Source organism: Musa acuminata, chromosome BXJ1-9, assembly GCF_036884655.1.
Source record: "Musa acuminata AAA Group cultivar baxijiao chromosome BXJ1-9, Cavendish_Baxijiao_AAA, whole genome shotgun sequence".
Taxonomy (NCBI): Eukaryota; Viridiplantae; Streptophyta; class Magnoliopsida; order Zingiberales; family Musaceae; genus Musa; species Musa acuminata.
In genome coordinates, this window is record NC_088335.1 from 7,478,587 (window position 1) to 7,495,352 (window position 16,766).

At 35.9% G+C, this 16,766-nt stretch overlaps 1 protein-coding gene across 1 annotated transcript; it reads left to right on the forward strand.

Moving 5' to 3' along the window:
- Positions 1-288: 288 nt before the first annotated feature.
- LOC135592893 (vacuolar protein sorting-associated protein 35B-like) lies at positions 289-16,487 on the forward strand. The gene is made up of 22 exons (XM_065082617.1): positions 289-602; positions 711-807; positions 901-1,027; positions 3,187-3,372; positions 4,498-4,585; positions 4,788-4,844; positions 4,936-5,025; positions 5,103-5,225; positions 6,998-7,072; positions 7,156-7,215; positions 9,142-9,258; positions 9,535-9,774; positions 9,851-9,916; positions 10,066-10,155; positions 10,779-10,868; positions 13,926-14,015; positions 14,256-14,324; positions 14,406-14,486; positions 14,628-14,735; positions 14,839-14,942; positions 15,775-15,888; positions 15,963-16,487. The coding sequence occupies exons 1-22, from the start codon at positions 513-515 to the stop codon at positions 16,168-16,170; spliced, it is 2,370 nt and encodes a 789-aa protein (XP_064938689.1). The 5' UTR covers positions 289-512; the 3' UTR covers positions 16,171-16,487.
- Positions 16,488-16,766: the final 279 nt, after the last annotated feature.

The following is a 16,766-nucleotide window of genomic DNA, read 5'->3' on the forward strand; positions in this document are numbered from 1 at the left end:
TATATTTTATACATTTTCAATTACAACCCAAAATATCTACTATATGACCATCATACCCCCAGTACGGCCTAAGCCGGTTCGGTCAGAAAAGTGCTTGAAGCAACAACTGAGACATGCAACTTTTCGGAAAACCCCCTAGTCGTTGGTTTCTCGACCAATTAGATCCTCATTTTGGCTTTTCAAATTTTCATTTAAAACCGTAACCTATATAATTTGACTCTCATACCCTCAGAATGGTTTAAATCTCTCACTAAGTGGTTCATGTAAAACCGAACCGAGCCGAACCCGGGCGGAAGCGGAAAGCTCGGTCTTCCAGCCTGCAAACGCAGGGAACACCGATGCAAGCAGAGTCCCGTCGTCAAATTCCCGACCCAAATCGCAGCGGCGGAGAATATTAGTTGCAAGAAGAAGAAGGGGATCAAATCCAAGGTAGAGAAAGAAGACCGAGATCGAGGAGAGATCGCCGCGGCGGCGCCGGAAGGAGCCTCATCGATCGATCGTAGGGCGTGGAGATGCTGCCGCACGGCGACGATGAGGAGAAGTGGCTGGCGGAGGGCATCGCCGGCATCCAGCACAACGCCTTCTACATGCACCGCGCCTTGGTTGGAACCCAATCCCGTTACGATGCCTTAATTCCTAAACCTAACCTTCACCATTCGCCCAACGTTATTCTGCTTCTCGTCTGACCCCGATCTTCTATCCTGTGTTAGGATTCCAATGACTTGAAGGATGCGCTCAGGTACTCGGTGCAGATGCTATCGGAGCTGCGGACCTCTCTGCTCTCCCCGCACAAATACTACGAGCTCTGTGAGTTGGGATATCTATTTGATCTTGCTTGTAGTGAATGCTGCTTGTGTAGAAGCTGGATCTTAATGTGTTTCTTTTCCGGGGACTGGGAAGATATGAGGGCCTTTGATGAGCTGAGGAAGATAGAGATGTTCTTCCGGGAGGAGACGGCACGCGGCACCATCTCCGTTATCGAGCTGTATGAACTCGTTCAGCACGCAGGCAACATCTTGCCCAGGCTGTAATGTCTATGAACCCTGCTCCGTTTCATTGCTTTTGTTGCCTATGTTTTGCTGATCAATTGAATGACATAATTGTCGAAAATTATTGGCTACCTTTACTTCACAATAGTTGTGCTGAGTTGGAGTTGGAATACTTCTTTCTTAATTGCTCATTATTTGCAAAGAACTTGAGCTATAATGCACCAGGTAAATCATGCAATGAGAAAATGCGAGTATTTGGTTGGATAATTGAAACTGATTTATTGTTTACTGGATTGATTAAGTAGTATTCATGAGCAAGCATAAGATCTTGATTTTTGACTAATAAAAGTAAACCAATTCATTGGTTTCAAATGACTCCTAAATCATCATGCCCCAAGGGCATTGGAGATTATTAACAATTATATCACCTTTCGGTGCTCATTGAAAGCATAGATTGTCTCGCATCTGGTAAGCCATCATAGATTTAAAAAGTCTCGCATCTGACAGGTGCATGATTTTTTACTTCTTTCCATAGGATACCCAAGTTGCATGATTATGTATGTCATTGAGAGGATACACTGCTCTTTCATATCACCAACGTATTCTGAGATTTTGCTACTTTTCACTTCCCTGCTGCAGGTCATAATCGAAATTTTTGCCATTCTGCTCATGCTCACAATTCAACTGTTGCATTGTCATACATTATTTGACCGAACAAAGCTCTTAAGTGGCTAGATAAACACACTTTGATCTTCATGTTTCATCAGCTTCTTATATCCAGGACTTGTCGATGGAGTACCTAAAGCTAAGATGTTGCTGCATGTAAGTAGTAGAACCCCAATCTTGTCAACTATTCATATACCTCTGTTCTAAATAGAGGGAAAACTCGATTAGATCTTCAACTTGGATACTTCTTGGCATAAAAGAAATGGTTTGTTAATGAATTAAAGAAGAGTCAGATATGAAACTTGAATTAAGCAATCATTACAAGAATATGGTATGGACCAAAAAAACTATGATGTTTCTGAAGCACAACTCCATAAGAATAAATCAAATCGGTAGGCTATGAAGGGGGGTTCATGAGTATAAACCAGGACTACCTAGGGATGTAGGATCACATTTAGGGGTTATCATGTCTTTTGATGATTATTCTGATGGAGAACAAGAATGCTGAACTCTTCTTGGATCAAATTTGCCAATTTTAATGAGTAAAAGCAAGGTGACTAATAGGATGATAGATTAAACTCCTGGTAGTTGTTATCTCTTTAGCAAATGGACATCAGTGTTTGGTTTCCTAGGATTTACCAGTACTTGAACCGAGATCTAGATAAGATGGTGATTGATTTTTTGGTTCCCAAAATGGATCAACAGGTTTAAAATATGAAAAGCCGGAAAAAAAAGATAATTTGTTATGGAAGCAGCAGATAAGGCTTTAGAGGGTCTCTTCTATATAAATGAACCATGTGAGAACTAATAAGTTCTACTGATCTACCTCTAAACTCAGAGTTAACTAGCATTGGCTGCCTTTTAAGTTATTTTCTTTGGAAATTTTTTTCACCAAACAATGATTTTTGGAGGGTTATATTCAGTTTCAACACTTTTCAGAAACCATACCAAAAAATACTAGATGAATGATTGTTGGATCACTTGTAAGCTCATTTATCTCTTCTTTTCCTGTTCTTGTTAACATTATGGTTAACACACAAGTGGAATTTCTTTTGTAATGAATCATTCTTAATCTTTGAGAAGTTAAAGTGATCAAATCACAATTAGTTCTCTGGCTACAGTGGTCTTTTGTTCATAGAGATCCATTTCAAGATCTATTACTGTTTTCTCATGTATTTCTTCTATATGCTCTTCTTCATTTGCTGACCCTGATTCATTTCTGATGTTTTTGTAATGAAGCTTTCTTATTTTTTAAGAAGTTAAAGGTGATCAAATCACAAGCAGATCTCTGGCTACAGTGGTCTTTTGTTCATAGAGATCCATTTCAAGATCTATTACTGTTTCTCATATATATCTTCTCTATGCTCTTCTTCATTTGCTTACCCTGATTCATTTCTTTCTTTCACTATGTTATTGCTGAAGTTCAATTTTTCTGTTTATCTGCAATGGTTTGGCTGGTTATTATTGATGTGATGTATTCTGTATATTTGTCTCGTCCACATGATTGAAGTTCAGGTTGTCAATTGACCAGGTATCTCCTATGCACAGTAGGATCTGTTTACATCAAGTCAAAGGAGGCTCCTGCAAAGGATGTTCTTAAGGACCTTGTAGAAATGTGCCGTGGTATTCAGCATCCTGTACGTGGGCTTTTCTTGAGAAGCTATCTTTGTCAAATTAGCAGGGATAAGTTGCCTGATATTGGGTCTGAGTACGAAGGGTAAGAATATTTCAGTGAATGACCTAAGCAACCTATCATTTGTTTTACTTGATTCTTTATTTGTCTTTTCTGTGTCAAAATTATTTTGAAATTTGTTTTGCTTGGTTAAATGATATCTGATAATTATCTCTGTAAGTGAGCTGTGGGCAGTACCTAGCAATGAGTAGACACCATGGAAAGGAAGGGGTAGATTAGAAGCTAGATGAAACATAGCAAAGGGTGTAAGAAATGAATAAGTCCATGAAGAAAATTGTTTTTTTTTCCACAAAAATTCACCCTATCTTATTTATAATTTCTGAACAAGATATAGGCTGACTATATCTCATTTCAGATAAAGAGCCTCCTAGAAGAGAGGAACATCAATAGGTTCCTTAATCAAACTTCTTATTCATAGTAGATTACCACTTCCCTAGATATGATATATGCATCTATGACTTAAAAACATTTTCCTAATGTAATTCACTCTCTTTAATATAGAAATAAAAATACCAAAAATAAGACTAAGATAATATACAACTGATATGATTTTGACACTCAAATCCTTTGAGTTGATTTGCATCTGTTCACTTTTGCTTCTTAGATTCCACCATAGAGGTCTCTTGGTTTAGACTTTAGAGTGGTACTCAAGGTTCTGAATACCGATTGCAGTAGTACATACTGATGGGTATTTGTCGGTCCGACTAGGTATTAGTAACAAAAAGTATAAACCAGTACCAATATATATAGTTTGTTTCTATTTTTTATTATTTTTTAAAAAACCCCAGGTAGTATAGGTTGGTATGCTGTCAAGTATACTGATATATTACGAAAACTTGTATCAGACTGGCACTTAAATCCTTGGTGGTAGAGTTCTGATCTTCAATTCCTCTTGGCTTTATTTCCAATATGAATTTCATTGTAGGATACTTTTATGATGAAATTTCTTGAACCATAGAATTATTTTCGGTAACAAGCTTTCTTGCATGAACTGAATTTCATCTAAATTATCTCTTCTGCCTGTCTTGTTCCTCTAGCTCTTTCATATGATTTAGAGCCACACTTCGAAAATGAAAGTTATAATTTGGTGGTTTGCTACTGGTCATGTTATTACTCATATTTGTTTTGATTTATATTGCCTTTTCTCAGGGATGCTGACACAGTTAATCATGCTATTGAATTTGTTATTCAAAACTTTACAGAGATGAATAAACTCTGGGTTCGAATGCATCATCAGGTTGGTTTTAAGTGATTGTCATATATATCAGTTGCTGTTGTCTATTTGTGCATGTATGATGCATGAACATATGCATGTCACAAACTTGGCATTTCGCTGTACCATGATAGCAGTTATGTCAAGCAAGTGTTTTAGTGATTGTTAATTTTTACTCTTAGGCGATCCTGAGTTAAGAGCAAGAATTTTACTTTCTGGTCTGCAGGGGCCAACCAGGGAAAAGGATAAACGAGAAAAGGAAAGGAGCCAACTTCGTGATCTTGTAAGATCAGTACCTTAAGTTGATTTTTGTTCTAGCAAGATAGTAGAAAATCCATCTTTTCCTTTGCATTTACTCTTTTTCTTTCTCATAGGTTGGCAAAAACCTTCATGTTCTCAGCCAGATTGAGGGTGTTGATCTTGATATATACAAAGAAACTGTTCTTCCCAGAGTGCTGGAACAGGTCAATCTTGTTAATAAGTTTTAAATAATACTTTAGCTTGCACATTTTAAATTTTCTTAAAATGAATTGGCTAACAGGTTGTCAATTGTAAAGATGAGCTAGCACAACACTATTTGATGGATTGTATTATCCAAGTGTTTCCAGATGAATATCACTTGCAAACTCTTGAAACATTGTTAGGTGCATTTCCCCAGCTTCAGGTAGGTAAAGTAATGGTTGCAAGTCTTAGTTATTTTCAATTTGAGGTATTTTTTTAGTTTTATTTCTTATATTATTGATATCGATTACTCTTTATACCTAACATAACTTTTTGATTTGGTATAAGCTAGTATGTGCATCTAAGTGAGCAAATTTTCTCTTAGCTGTAGGATTTTCTCTACTCTTAATCTTGACTTGTTATAATTGTTAATCTGTTTTTGGTTGAAAAATACCAAGGAAAAATCTTTTAAGACAATCCAGTGGTTAAGTTCATATTTCACTGAATTAAACTCTGTTTGCACGGGTAAGACTATATACATCGACTCTCCTCAGATTTTGCATTGGAAGAGCCTCATGAACTGCCATCTTTTTTAGGTCAGTCATATTTCTTTCCTGTGTACTATATGTGAATTGGCAACAGAAAGATCTTCTTTGTAGCTTTCTTTCCCCTTCTCTTTTTGTATCGATTGACCTGGAGGAACTTTGAAGGTGAATCATGATGCTGCAGTATGGTTTCCTCTTTGTTTGTAGGGGTAAGACTGTATATTGACCCTCCCAGACCATCCATTATTAGCAAGAACCTTTGTGTTAGGCTTGCCTCCTTTTTTTTATTTTCATTCTTAATTTGGAGGAACTTTGACAGTCATTATGTCAAGGCGCAATTGCCATAAAGAAGTCTGGATGCTTTGGCAAAGGTCTTCGTTGATATTCTACTTGTAAGGTTACCTGCTTGGTTCTATTGAGTGTTGACCTCAATCTCCTTCCACATACTCTTCCTTTTTTTTTGTCTTGTAGATGACACCTGAACATGATGAACAACCTCCTAAATTAAACCACATCATTATCCTTTCTCATGCTTTATTTGCATATGTTCCTATTAAAATACAAAGATCAGACCTGTCAGTCCAGCAGACTCATCTGAGCGGTCGACACTCAGCTCCTGTTCCATTATCATGCTTATCTGCACTTATTTGGTCCTAATCATGTTAGGATGGCACTGAAGGAAGTCTCATCCAGTTCTAATCAAGTTAGGACCGCAGCTGCCTGTTATTGGAGCCCTAATTATTTTAGGACAGAAGGGAAGGAAGACCAATCTGGTCCTAATAGATTTCGGACAACATAAGCCCCTGTAAAAAAGTCCAATCCAAATAACTTTACGATATCAGGGAAAAAGTAAGTACTGTCGTGCCATGGTACTGTAGCACTCCGATACTGTGACAGTATATTATAAGTATTCAGTTATACACTATATCCTATTCGTTTGAGAATTAAGCCTAAATTGAGTTGATTTAGGAGTATAGTATTTGGTTATGAAGCTAGTAGCCTATGAATGTAAGAACTGTAAGCCTCTTGAGCACTCCCTTTGGTGTTTATTTTATAGCATTAAACGGTCTTTTTTCCTTAAATTTTGGTCTTGGAAGGTACTCCTGTTACTTGAATTACAGAACTAATTAGAGAAGTACTGGTTAGAAGATGCAAACAGTTCAGGAGATGCATTGTAGTCTAGGGATCGGTATAGATTAATAATTTAAGCTTATTTGTTTTGTCTAGAATAGTTTATGCTGCAAGTTGACCTAGGTATCATTTTCTATATTTCCTCAAAGTGATAACTCCTCTGTATTATTATAAGAGATCGCTAGATCCTGTCTCCAATTCTGTGTACTGTTTCTTATGGACATATTATTATTATTGTTTTTTCTTGGCAGATTAGCTCCTACTAATATTTGATTTGATAATGGAGACTGATTAAATTTCTTTCTCATTCTTTATTCAGCCAACTGTTGATATTAAAACAGTTCTATCTCAACTCATGGACAGACTATCAAATTATGCTGCTTCCAGTATAGAAGTGAGTTTTGTGACATGGTTCATGGTTGCATTTCACACGTGCACACACAAAACAATGAATCTTACTCATAGATAGTGCTGCAGGTATTACCAGAATTCTTGCAAGTAGAAGCTTTTTCCAAACTCAGCAATGCGATAGGAAAGGTAGTTTCTTATATAGCTCATGTATATCTCTTCTGAATTCTGATAATATCTTGCTGCCTAAGTATAGTTATGTAATGCATTCAATCATTCATGGCACCTTTTAAGTTCTTGTGGTTTTCTGTATGTATCTATATCAATTAGGACTGAGTCTACAAAATTGTTGTAAGATGTGAAACCTATTTGGTTTCAGGTATCTCACTTCTCGGTTGACTTTGTTGTACTGAATTATATTATTGTTCCAACATTCTAAAAACTTCACCTGGTTGCATCTTGCCATATGACATTTTAGTAACTCAGGTGGCAAAAGTTATATTTGCAGTCTGGGGCACTGGGTCATGTCAATGGAATCAAGCATTTGGAGCTTCCAATTAGTATTACCTAGTTGTGGATCATCTGAAATAATTATCATTCAGTCACTGATACAGGATGGTGGCAGTTTTCTTTGGTTCATCAAGATCTTTCAATCCTGAAACGTGATTAGAACTTAGAAGATATTGAAGTTTGAAGGTGAATCAAAGTTTGAAAGAGCTACAACAATTAAAACATTATTATATTGGATTTTGAAAGTCACATGGAATTAATGTTGATGATAAAATGCTGCTCATACTGTGTATTTGAACCTAGCGAGTATGGTGTCAAATTAAAAGTTAACAAAATAATGTTCTCTTTCTTGCTGGCATAACATAGCCTATTCCAGGAGTCAATTTTGAATTTTGAGCCTTGAAACCTTAGAATTCACTTTTGACACATGCCTTTCTTCTTGTTCTCTAAAAGACAGAAAAAAGGGAATTACATGATGCTTCTTGCCTCAAGAACTCTTAATACATTGGTATCTAGTAATTGTCTTTGTTGCTTATCTTGACATTGTTAAGGCCTTAATGATGGATCAGATTACTGAAATGTCACTTGAGGATGCATTTGGCTGCATCTGATAGCTTGCTTCTTTAGTTGCTATCCTGGCTTCATTGTAGCACCACTAAATTTTTTGTTTGCAAATATTGGCATTTATAGCATTTTCATTGTGTGCAACCTTGATTACTTGCAATATGGCCATTTGTAACTTAAAAGCTGTCTTACTAAATGGTATTACTTGGTTCCCTTTTTCCTTCAATGGATCTATACAGCAATTGTTACATTGTTATAATCTCTTGGCATGTAACTGAAGAAGGTAGCTTGCAGTAGAATATTAGACGTGTAGGTGTTATGAATTATGAAATACTTGTTATTTTCAGCAGAAGGAAAACCTTCTTTGTTCTTATTTCATTCTGATAATTCATGCCCAGCTATCATATTTCATTCTTTATGCGTCTAGTTGCTTCAATTATACATTAATATTCGTAAGTGTGAAAACAAGCAGTTGTTAGGCACTTGATTTAAATAAGTAGTTCAGTATTAGTTCCATCGTCAAGATTTTTTTAAATTTTTTTTTACAAAGTGATATATGATTGCATGATCATGATTTGGAGATCTAGAGTTACATTATCAATAATGTGCCTTTTGTAGCCATCCCAGCTCAATTTTTTTCCTGTGATATTTGTTGCAGTGGCAATGCCTGGCTTAGTTCATATTCATGTAGATTTCCTACCAGATACAAACAATTTTTTTGGGTGAAAATATAATACTTGGAATTTTTGTGATTATAGACCGGTATCATAGCTAATTAACTTATGGGAATATAAATTATTATAAGACAATTCTTGATTTTATTCTTTTACACAGACCAAAAAGAATATATGCTGCTTTTGCTGTGGTTGACTATTATCACACTTCTAGGCCATTTTAATCTTTTGTTAGTGTATGTCACAGTTGCTGGTTAATTGATGATGGTTTTGGTGTCACATTGGTTTGATAAGACTAGTGATTATGTGCAACAAGTCTGTGTTCTGATTATGTATATCAAGATTCTCAGCTGTTCTATATTTATAGGTAATAGAAGCACAGGTTGACATGCCTGTTGTTGGAGCAATCACTCTCTATGTGTCCCTTCTCACATTTACTCTCCGTGTGCATCCTGACCGGCTTGACTATGTGGATCAAGTACTGGTATGAGCTAATCATTTTGGCTGTAATTTCTGATGTTCATGTTTTATCATAATAAATAGGACACAAGCCATGCCTTTCTTGTCTGATATATAATGACTTTGGGGAGTTCCTTTTGCATTTATGAAATAAAATGAACATCAGTCTCTATCAAATGTTGCATGTATGAAGTAGGATAGAATTAAATTTCATTTGACACTTGGCCAATTAGAAAGCTATTTGGATCGAAATGTTTGTGAACAATATAGCAGCATATTTCTTACTTGCATTTGTCAACAGGGAGCATGCGTCAAGAAACTTTCAGGAAGAGCTAAACTCGAGGATAGTAGAGCAACTAAGCAAATTGTTGCACTTTTAAGTGCTCCTCTGGAAAAGTATAATGATATTGGTACAGCCTTAAAGCTTCCTAACTATCCCCGGGTCATGGACCACCTGGATAATGGGACTAATAAAGTCATGGCTGTAGTTATTATCCAAAGCATCATGAAGAATACCACCTGCATATCAACTGCTGACAAAGTAGGCCTTCCCTTTTATTTGTGTTCTAGATATAAATGGTCTTTGGACAAATTGTACGATTTTTTGATACTTCTAGGTTGAGGCTTTATTTGAATTGATAAAAGGGCTTATAAGAGATATGGATGAAACTCAAGATGATGAGGTAAGCATCGGTTTCACCCTTTTCCAGTTAGTTATCTCTTATGCAGTCAAAAACTTACTATCCTTACTTTAAATGTATCTAGCTATGTCATCAGAGCAACCTGTAAAATAGACTGATTTTCTATTTTGTACACTTTTCTCTGTATATAGATTGATGAAGAGGATTTCAAGGAGGAACAAAATTCTGTTGCTCGTCTCGTTCATATGTTGCATAACGATGACCCTGAGGAGATGTTGAAGGTAGATAATATGTTTCTTCCACATTTTATGAGTTACATATATTAGAACTTTCTGTTTGGTAGTTTTTGAGAAAGGGTTGTCTTTGTCAGTAAGGGATAACTAAATCCTAATATATTATATACCTTATCAGTATCTTGAACTTAAAATGTTTCAAATATGATAAAGATAGTGTGCATATTTTCACTTATAAGCATGAAATTTCTTCAGAGTCATTATGATATGGTACTTCTTTTCATTTAGATGATAGAGATATTCATCTTAGCTAAAAAACAATATCTTACAAATGTGGATTCTCATATAAACCCTTTGAAAGATTTTTCCAAGGGAAGAAAAAAACTATTGCATCAAGATACTGCCTACTCTTGTGTTGTATATCCATTATCTTCATAGTACTTTCTCAATCATTCTCTGGTTCATTATCTTATCTATAAAATGTGACCAATTAAACGATTCATGGCAATTTAAAATAGGCTATTCTATTATGAAGTTAGAGACTTAGCCAAAGCATCTTATGAATAGAGATGTGACATTTAACTTTATTTTGTTGAGTTGTTCACACCTTCATGTCGATTGCATATACAAGTTATACCAGCTAGTTTAATTACAACTACAATGATTTTCAGATCCTATGTACCGTAAGGAAGCATATTATTCTTGGAGGTCCCAAACGACTACCTTTTACTGTACCTCCCCTTGTCTTTTCCGCCCTTAAGGTTTGTGTTTAAAATCTTTTATCACTGTAAATTTTAAAGTTGCAGAGATCCTTTTTTTATAATTTTAAAACATCATTTATCATTTGACTTTTTTCTATGTATATATTCTCATAGAGTATGCTTGATGTTATTGGGCATTTGTTGCTTTAATCTAACTGGTCATCACTGTACTGCACTAATGGTTGTATTGTCATGATAGAATCTTTGCATGATCGTTAGAGTAGACAATGATAACCAAGATAATGGTAAACAGTGCTTACTTACCTGTAAATTCTTCATATTATTAACATTTTAACATGGACATATTTCATGTCCTAAGATTGTTCAACAAGAAAAAACATCTTAAATTGATGAGCATGAACACATTTCTCTTTTTTTTTGAGTTAGTAGTTTATGAGGAATGAACTGTGATGTAATCATAATGCGTACGCAATTGATGCTTCAAAATCTCAAATTTTTAGCTTATTCTAGTTCGTAAAGATGTTTTTGGGACTTTGAAGTATTTGTACTTTTTAATGTTGGGTTTGTTAGGAGAAGTTTTATCTTATTATAGGCTTTATCTTTTGATGATAAGATAAAGGTTTATCTTAGACAGTCTTAGTTGAGTTTGAATTTGGAGAAGATAAGATAGAGCCATTGTCTTATTTAATATTTATAGTTGTTTAGTTTTTACTATATAAATAAAACCTTCATAGGCACAAAGAACCATTGATGAATTCTATTATGTTTATGGCCTTAATATTTACTTTCTATGATGGATGTTTCCTCCAACTCATGGTATGCAATTTCGAATGATATTGTCCGGTACAGGCGGTACGTACCATTACGACGGCATACCGGTACGCGAACCGTCTGCTACCGGACGGACCGTGCTACAGTGCTATAGCGCTACACTGTAGCAGCGTTACAGTGCTACAATAAGAGGAAGAAATATTTAAAATCGCTTGGTAAGCCCTGTTGTATCGCTCGGTACACCCTGGTGGACTGCTCGGTACGCCAGTACCGTACCATACCGAGTCAACCTCGAAACACCGGTATGGTATAGTACGGTATGGTATTGCATACCTTGCTCCAACTTATAGTCTTTTTCCAATCCACAGTCTTGTACCCCTCACTTTCGAGTCTTATTTCATCGATTTAGTCATCTTTTGCATTAGTATGTTATCTTATACAGGTTATGGATGCTATATCAAATTAGAGTGAGGATTAGCCCTACAATGCCACTTTATATAGCATCATTTGGTGTTCCTGCACTTTGAAAATCCTTGGGAAATATTCTATTTTCACATCCTACTTCCAGTCTTATTCTTCCAATCCTAATATTTTATGTATTCAAGTGATTGCAACAAAGAGAGAAATCAACACACCAGAAAGTCAATCCAAGAGGATAAAAAACCTTTAGATAATGTTACTCCACCATGACCTTCAGGACTTAATTTGCTCTGCAGAAGCAAATTTATGCATCCCAATTGAGAAAGTTTTTGGTTTGAGTTTATATTCGATTTATAGGGACTTTGAAGTATAAGTTTTATATTATCATACGCTTTGTCTTTTGATGATAAAATAAAATCTTTAGGAAGTTCTAGTTGAGTTTGAACTGGGGAAGATAATGTAGTCTTTTTACAATTAACATTTAACAGTAGCCTATAAATAAGGTTGATGTAATTTTCATAATGTACCTTGGGAGAAAGGATAAAAATCCTCGTTGAGTTGTATAGGGCATGCTGATATCTCTATGAAGTGGAAGGCACCGTTCGAAAATTGGCCTAGCCATATTCTGGGACCTGGAGCATGTCTTGGCATGGTACATCTTGATACATTTTGAATTGGCATAATCATCATGGCAATCTTTGACAAGTACAAGAGTGAGAAAAGAAGAAAGAAGGAAAAGGAAGGACTTCTTGTTCTCTATGTCAAGAGATCTTTCACAAATTTAGCTAAACAAGTCATGCTTTTGTCGGAAACAATAACTAGAGGGGAACCATCTGACCATAGATTTCAAGTGAATATTCAGGTCTCTACAAAATTTTTTTATCACAACACACTTTTTATAAATAGTTATTCAGGCCCTATAGGATAATTGGATTCAGGATTATGGCTGTTAATTTCTTTGGATCCAGGCTGTCAACAACCTAAGTGAAAGTTTTATATAAGTTAAATTTAAAACCAATATGCAGTCTGGACCAGTCAAACAAGTTGGCTCTTTATGTCTGAACTCAAGACTTGAGTCAAGAATTAAAATAATCCAATATAACCAGACATATAGATGCATTGGACTTAATCTGGAGGCTCATCTAGGCTAAATTTTTTACCCTTCTTTTGGCATCAAAGTGGCAAGAAAAGCATCCTTAATAAGGGCTCGGTGATATGCATCTACAGTGTGGTTTGCCATGAGCAATCATATAATAAATGTAAATGTATAACCATAAAAGTCACTCCCTACTGTCTCCTTATACATACCTCTGCTTTTTGGTGTCTGCCAGATGATTGACAGGCATATAACATTCTGAGGGAGGACTTGTGTCTTAAAAAATCATGATGATTCCTTACATTAGTCACTATATAGGTCAGATTATCCAATCTATAGTTGATTGGTAGATTTCTAGTAATTAATTTGTGGACTAAAATAACCAGTTTCTGCATTTCTTACTATTGTGTGGCTTGGGTTTTTAGCCAGAGCATTATCATGCCAAGTTTACATGATTACCCAAAAGGTGCTATGTATAATCTCAAATTCCCTAAGTTGTTTGTTTGTATCAGTAGAATAAAGTGCACTTGGTTTCTTTCTTGAGTTTGCATCCACTATGTATTTGCTAAGTTAAACTGGCCTGAAGTTGCAAAAACGAAATTTCCTTTTACAAAAAACTTGGTGAATGTACTTCTAAGTTAAAAGGCAACTCACCCAGACGAAATTCTTTCACTTGTCATTATCACCACTGCCTATTTGAAGAACCAGCTCCCAATGACTATAATGATTTTTTCTACCAAGTAAAATTTGTCATTTAAATGATTTTCTCTACACCAGTTAATCTTTAATGAATTCATGTTGTTCTGCAGTTGGTTAGACATTTACAAGGGCAAGATGGAGATGTGATTGGTGAAGAAATCTCTGCAACACCAAAGAAAATCTTTCAAATTTTACATCAGGTTACTATTTCTCTGAGTTTGCACATTATGAATAAATTGAAAACTAGTTATCTACTATTTTATTAGCACAGCTAGAATAAGCATATTCTGATTTGGTATAAAAGTTTACACATGAGAGATTATGATTTCTGGAAAAGCATCAGTTGCCGCTTCATAAGTTATCTTGTCCCTTGTTGATTATTTCAGTTTTCCAAGTGTCCTTTGTGTTTCCCTTAGTCTCATTGCTTTAATCTGTTTCAGACTATTGAGGCATTGTTATCTGTCCCTTCACCAGAGCTTGCTCTAAGATTATACTTACAGTGCGCGGAGGTTTGTAAACTTCTACAGTCCTGAAAGTTTTTGCCCCATTAAAAATTAGGTTTTCCTTGGTAACTGGTTTTCTTACCTCAGGCTGCCAATGATTGTGATCTTGAACCTGTTGCTTATGAATTCTTCACCCAAGCATTTATTTTATATGAAGAGGAGGTTGCGGTAAGTTATCTATATAGAAGACCTTGTGTTTGCAGGTCTTTTAATTGAATGGACTATGTTATATTTGGGAGAGCATATTTCGAAGTAATTGGTCTTTATCTTTTGTTAATCTTACGTTGATTATAATGTTTGTTTGAGCAGGACTCCAAAGCACAAGTGACTGCAATTCACTTAATTATAGGAACTCTTCAGCGGATGAATGTCTTTGGGGTTGAGAACAGAGACACACTAACACATAAGGCCACAGGGGTAAGCTTTCTCAACGTCATGAGTGTCTGTCTGCTACATACCTTTGTGTGACTTTTTATGGAGTGAAGTTGTTAACCTAGCAAATGTTTTCCCTCTTGTGCAGTATTCTGCCAAACTTTTGAAGAAGCCTGATCAGTGCAGAGCTGTTTATGCATGTTCACATCTTTTCTGGGTTGATGAGCAAGATGGCATTAAAGATGGAGAAAGGTACATATTATTTCTTTTGACCCATATATTTCTGTTGACTCCTAGCAGTTTGTTGTGGGGTATTGGACTCCACAATGTGGTAGTCAGTCTACTCTGTTGCCAAACTGTAGGTCCTCCTACTTGTTCCAGTACCTTAAATGCATTATGCCTTTACCGAAGCTATAGCTGTGCATTTCCCACCAGTGTTGGTCTTGAATGTTTTAGCCATGAGTTAGGTCAAGTTGATTGATTCTAGTTGGTGTAGGTTGAGCCTTAATGTTTTCTGGGCCTTTGAGATTTTCAGGAACTTCAATTGAATAATTTTGGATCAAATCAGTCTATCTGCCTTTTTTTTAATAATAATTTTAGGTATTTGCAAACAAGTTTCATCCATATTTTTTATATGTTTAATTGAGTATATTTGGGTTGATTTGCAATTATTATTCTCTTAGTGAACTTAGAACAAGTTGGTCATGGTCATCTTCTTCTTCCTCTATCAAGTATTTCCTCCTATTTCTAACCAACCTCTTTCTTCCATGGTTACCACCTTTGTTTTGTTCTCTGTGCTTGTAGCCATATTTCTAATATTATAGAGAAATCAATTATGACTCATCTATCTCTATGGGCCACAGGGCCTACATAAGCATCCGAGTGTTTTCGCAAGTATATTGTGTGTGCATGAGTTCATATTCATGTGTCTGTTCATGTCCTATTCATTCTTAACTAATCAGTCTTATCTTTATGAGGAAAAATAGTTCCAAAGCAGACGAGCCTATACATCTTACAAAAATAATATTACTAGGAACCAGGGACAAAAATAATATTTTAATCCTCTTGCACTGATTTGTTCCAGGGTCCTCCTTTGCTTAAAGCGAGCCTTGAGAATTGCGAATGCTGCCCAACAAATGGCCAATGTGACAAGGGGCAGCAGTGGACCAGTCGTACTGTTCATCGAAATACTGAACAAGTAACATTGTCAAAGCAAATATCTAATCTAAGAATTAAATGATTGCTTTGCTTATTTTATTTTTTTCCTTGCAGGTACTTGTACTTCTTTGAGAAAGGGAACCCCCAGGTTACAAGTTCTGTGCTTCAAGGTTTGATTGAACTCATCAAAACTGAGATGCAAACTGATGGCTCATCAGATCCATCAGCTGATGCGTTCTTCGCCAGCACTCTGCGTTATATCCAGTTCCAGAAGCAGAAAGGTGGCGCTATGGGCGAAAAATATGATCCCATCAAAATTTGATGGCAGTGCATTCTCTGTGACAGCCTAGTCAGGAGTGCTATGTAACCCCAAATTTTCATTTTAATTGTCAAGGTGGTAAATAGAGCATTGTATATGCGCCGTAGTTTGTAAGGTTTTAATCTCATGCATTCTTTGATGGCCTCACTCGTGTATGCTTTTCATTTTCTATTATTTGTCAGTGTTGGATGATCGACGAAGTTTCCTAAATGTCCACTTAGAAGTTTTGGATGGAGTTGTGGTTAGACAACATTGGCGTATGTAATAATGTAATGTCTATACCTTAGATTTTGAATTAAAAGTCGGATTTTTATTGTCTATCGAAGAAGGCGTCTGTGTTCATTATTTTTTGCATGCCACTGTCCAATTTGACATTACCGAAATGATTCGATGGGAGATGAGAGATCTACTTGCTCATGGAATTTCTTCCGACCTTTTTCTTGCTGTGATTGCACGTATGGAATTAGCTATATTTGCTCCACGAAATGCTCGATGTCATTTCTCGAATCCCCAAATGCTGTGATTTGTTGTCGTCTTTGCAAGCACCCAAACTCCTAAGTCAACAACCCACCTTCCTTTATATCCACATTTATTCCCAC

What these genes read in the sequence shown, in the direction of transcription:
- LOC135592893 (XM_065082617.1), top strand. Translation starts at nt 513, where the DNA reads ATGCTGCCGCACGGCGACGATGAGGAGAAGTGGCTGGCGGAGGGCATC. An exon ending in ATTGGGTCTGAGTACGAAGG is followed by an intron (nt 3,373 to 4,497) that starts GTAAGAATATTT and finishes GCCTTTTCTCAG; the next exon opens with GGATGCTGACACAGTTAATC. An exon ending in GTGCATTTCCCCAGCTTCAG is followed by an intron (nt 5,226 to 6,997) that starts GTAGGTAAAGTA and finishes TTCTTTATTCAG; the next exon opens with CCAACTGTTGATATTAAAAC.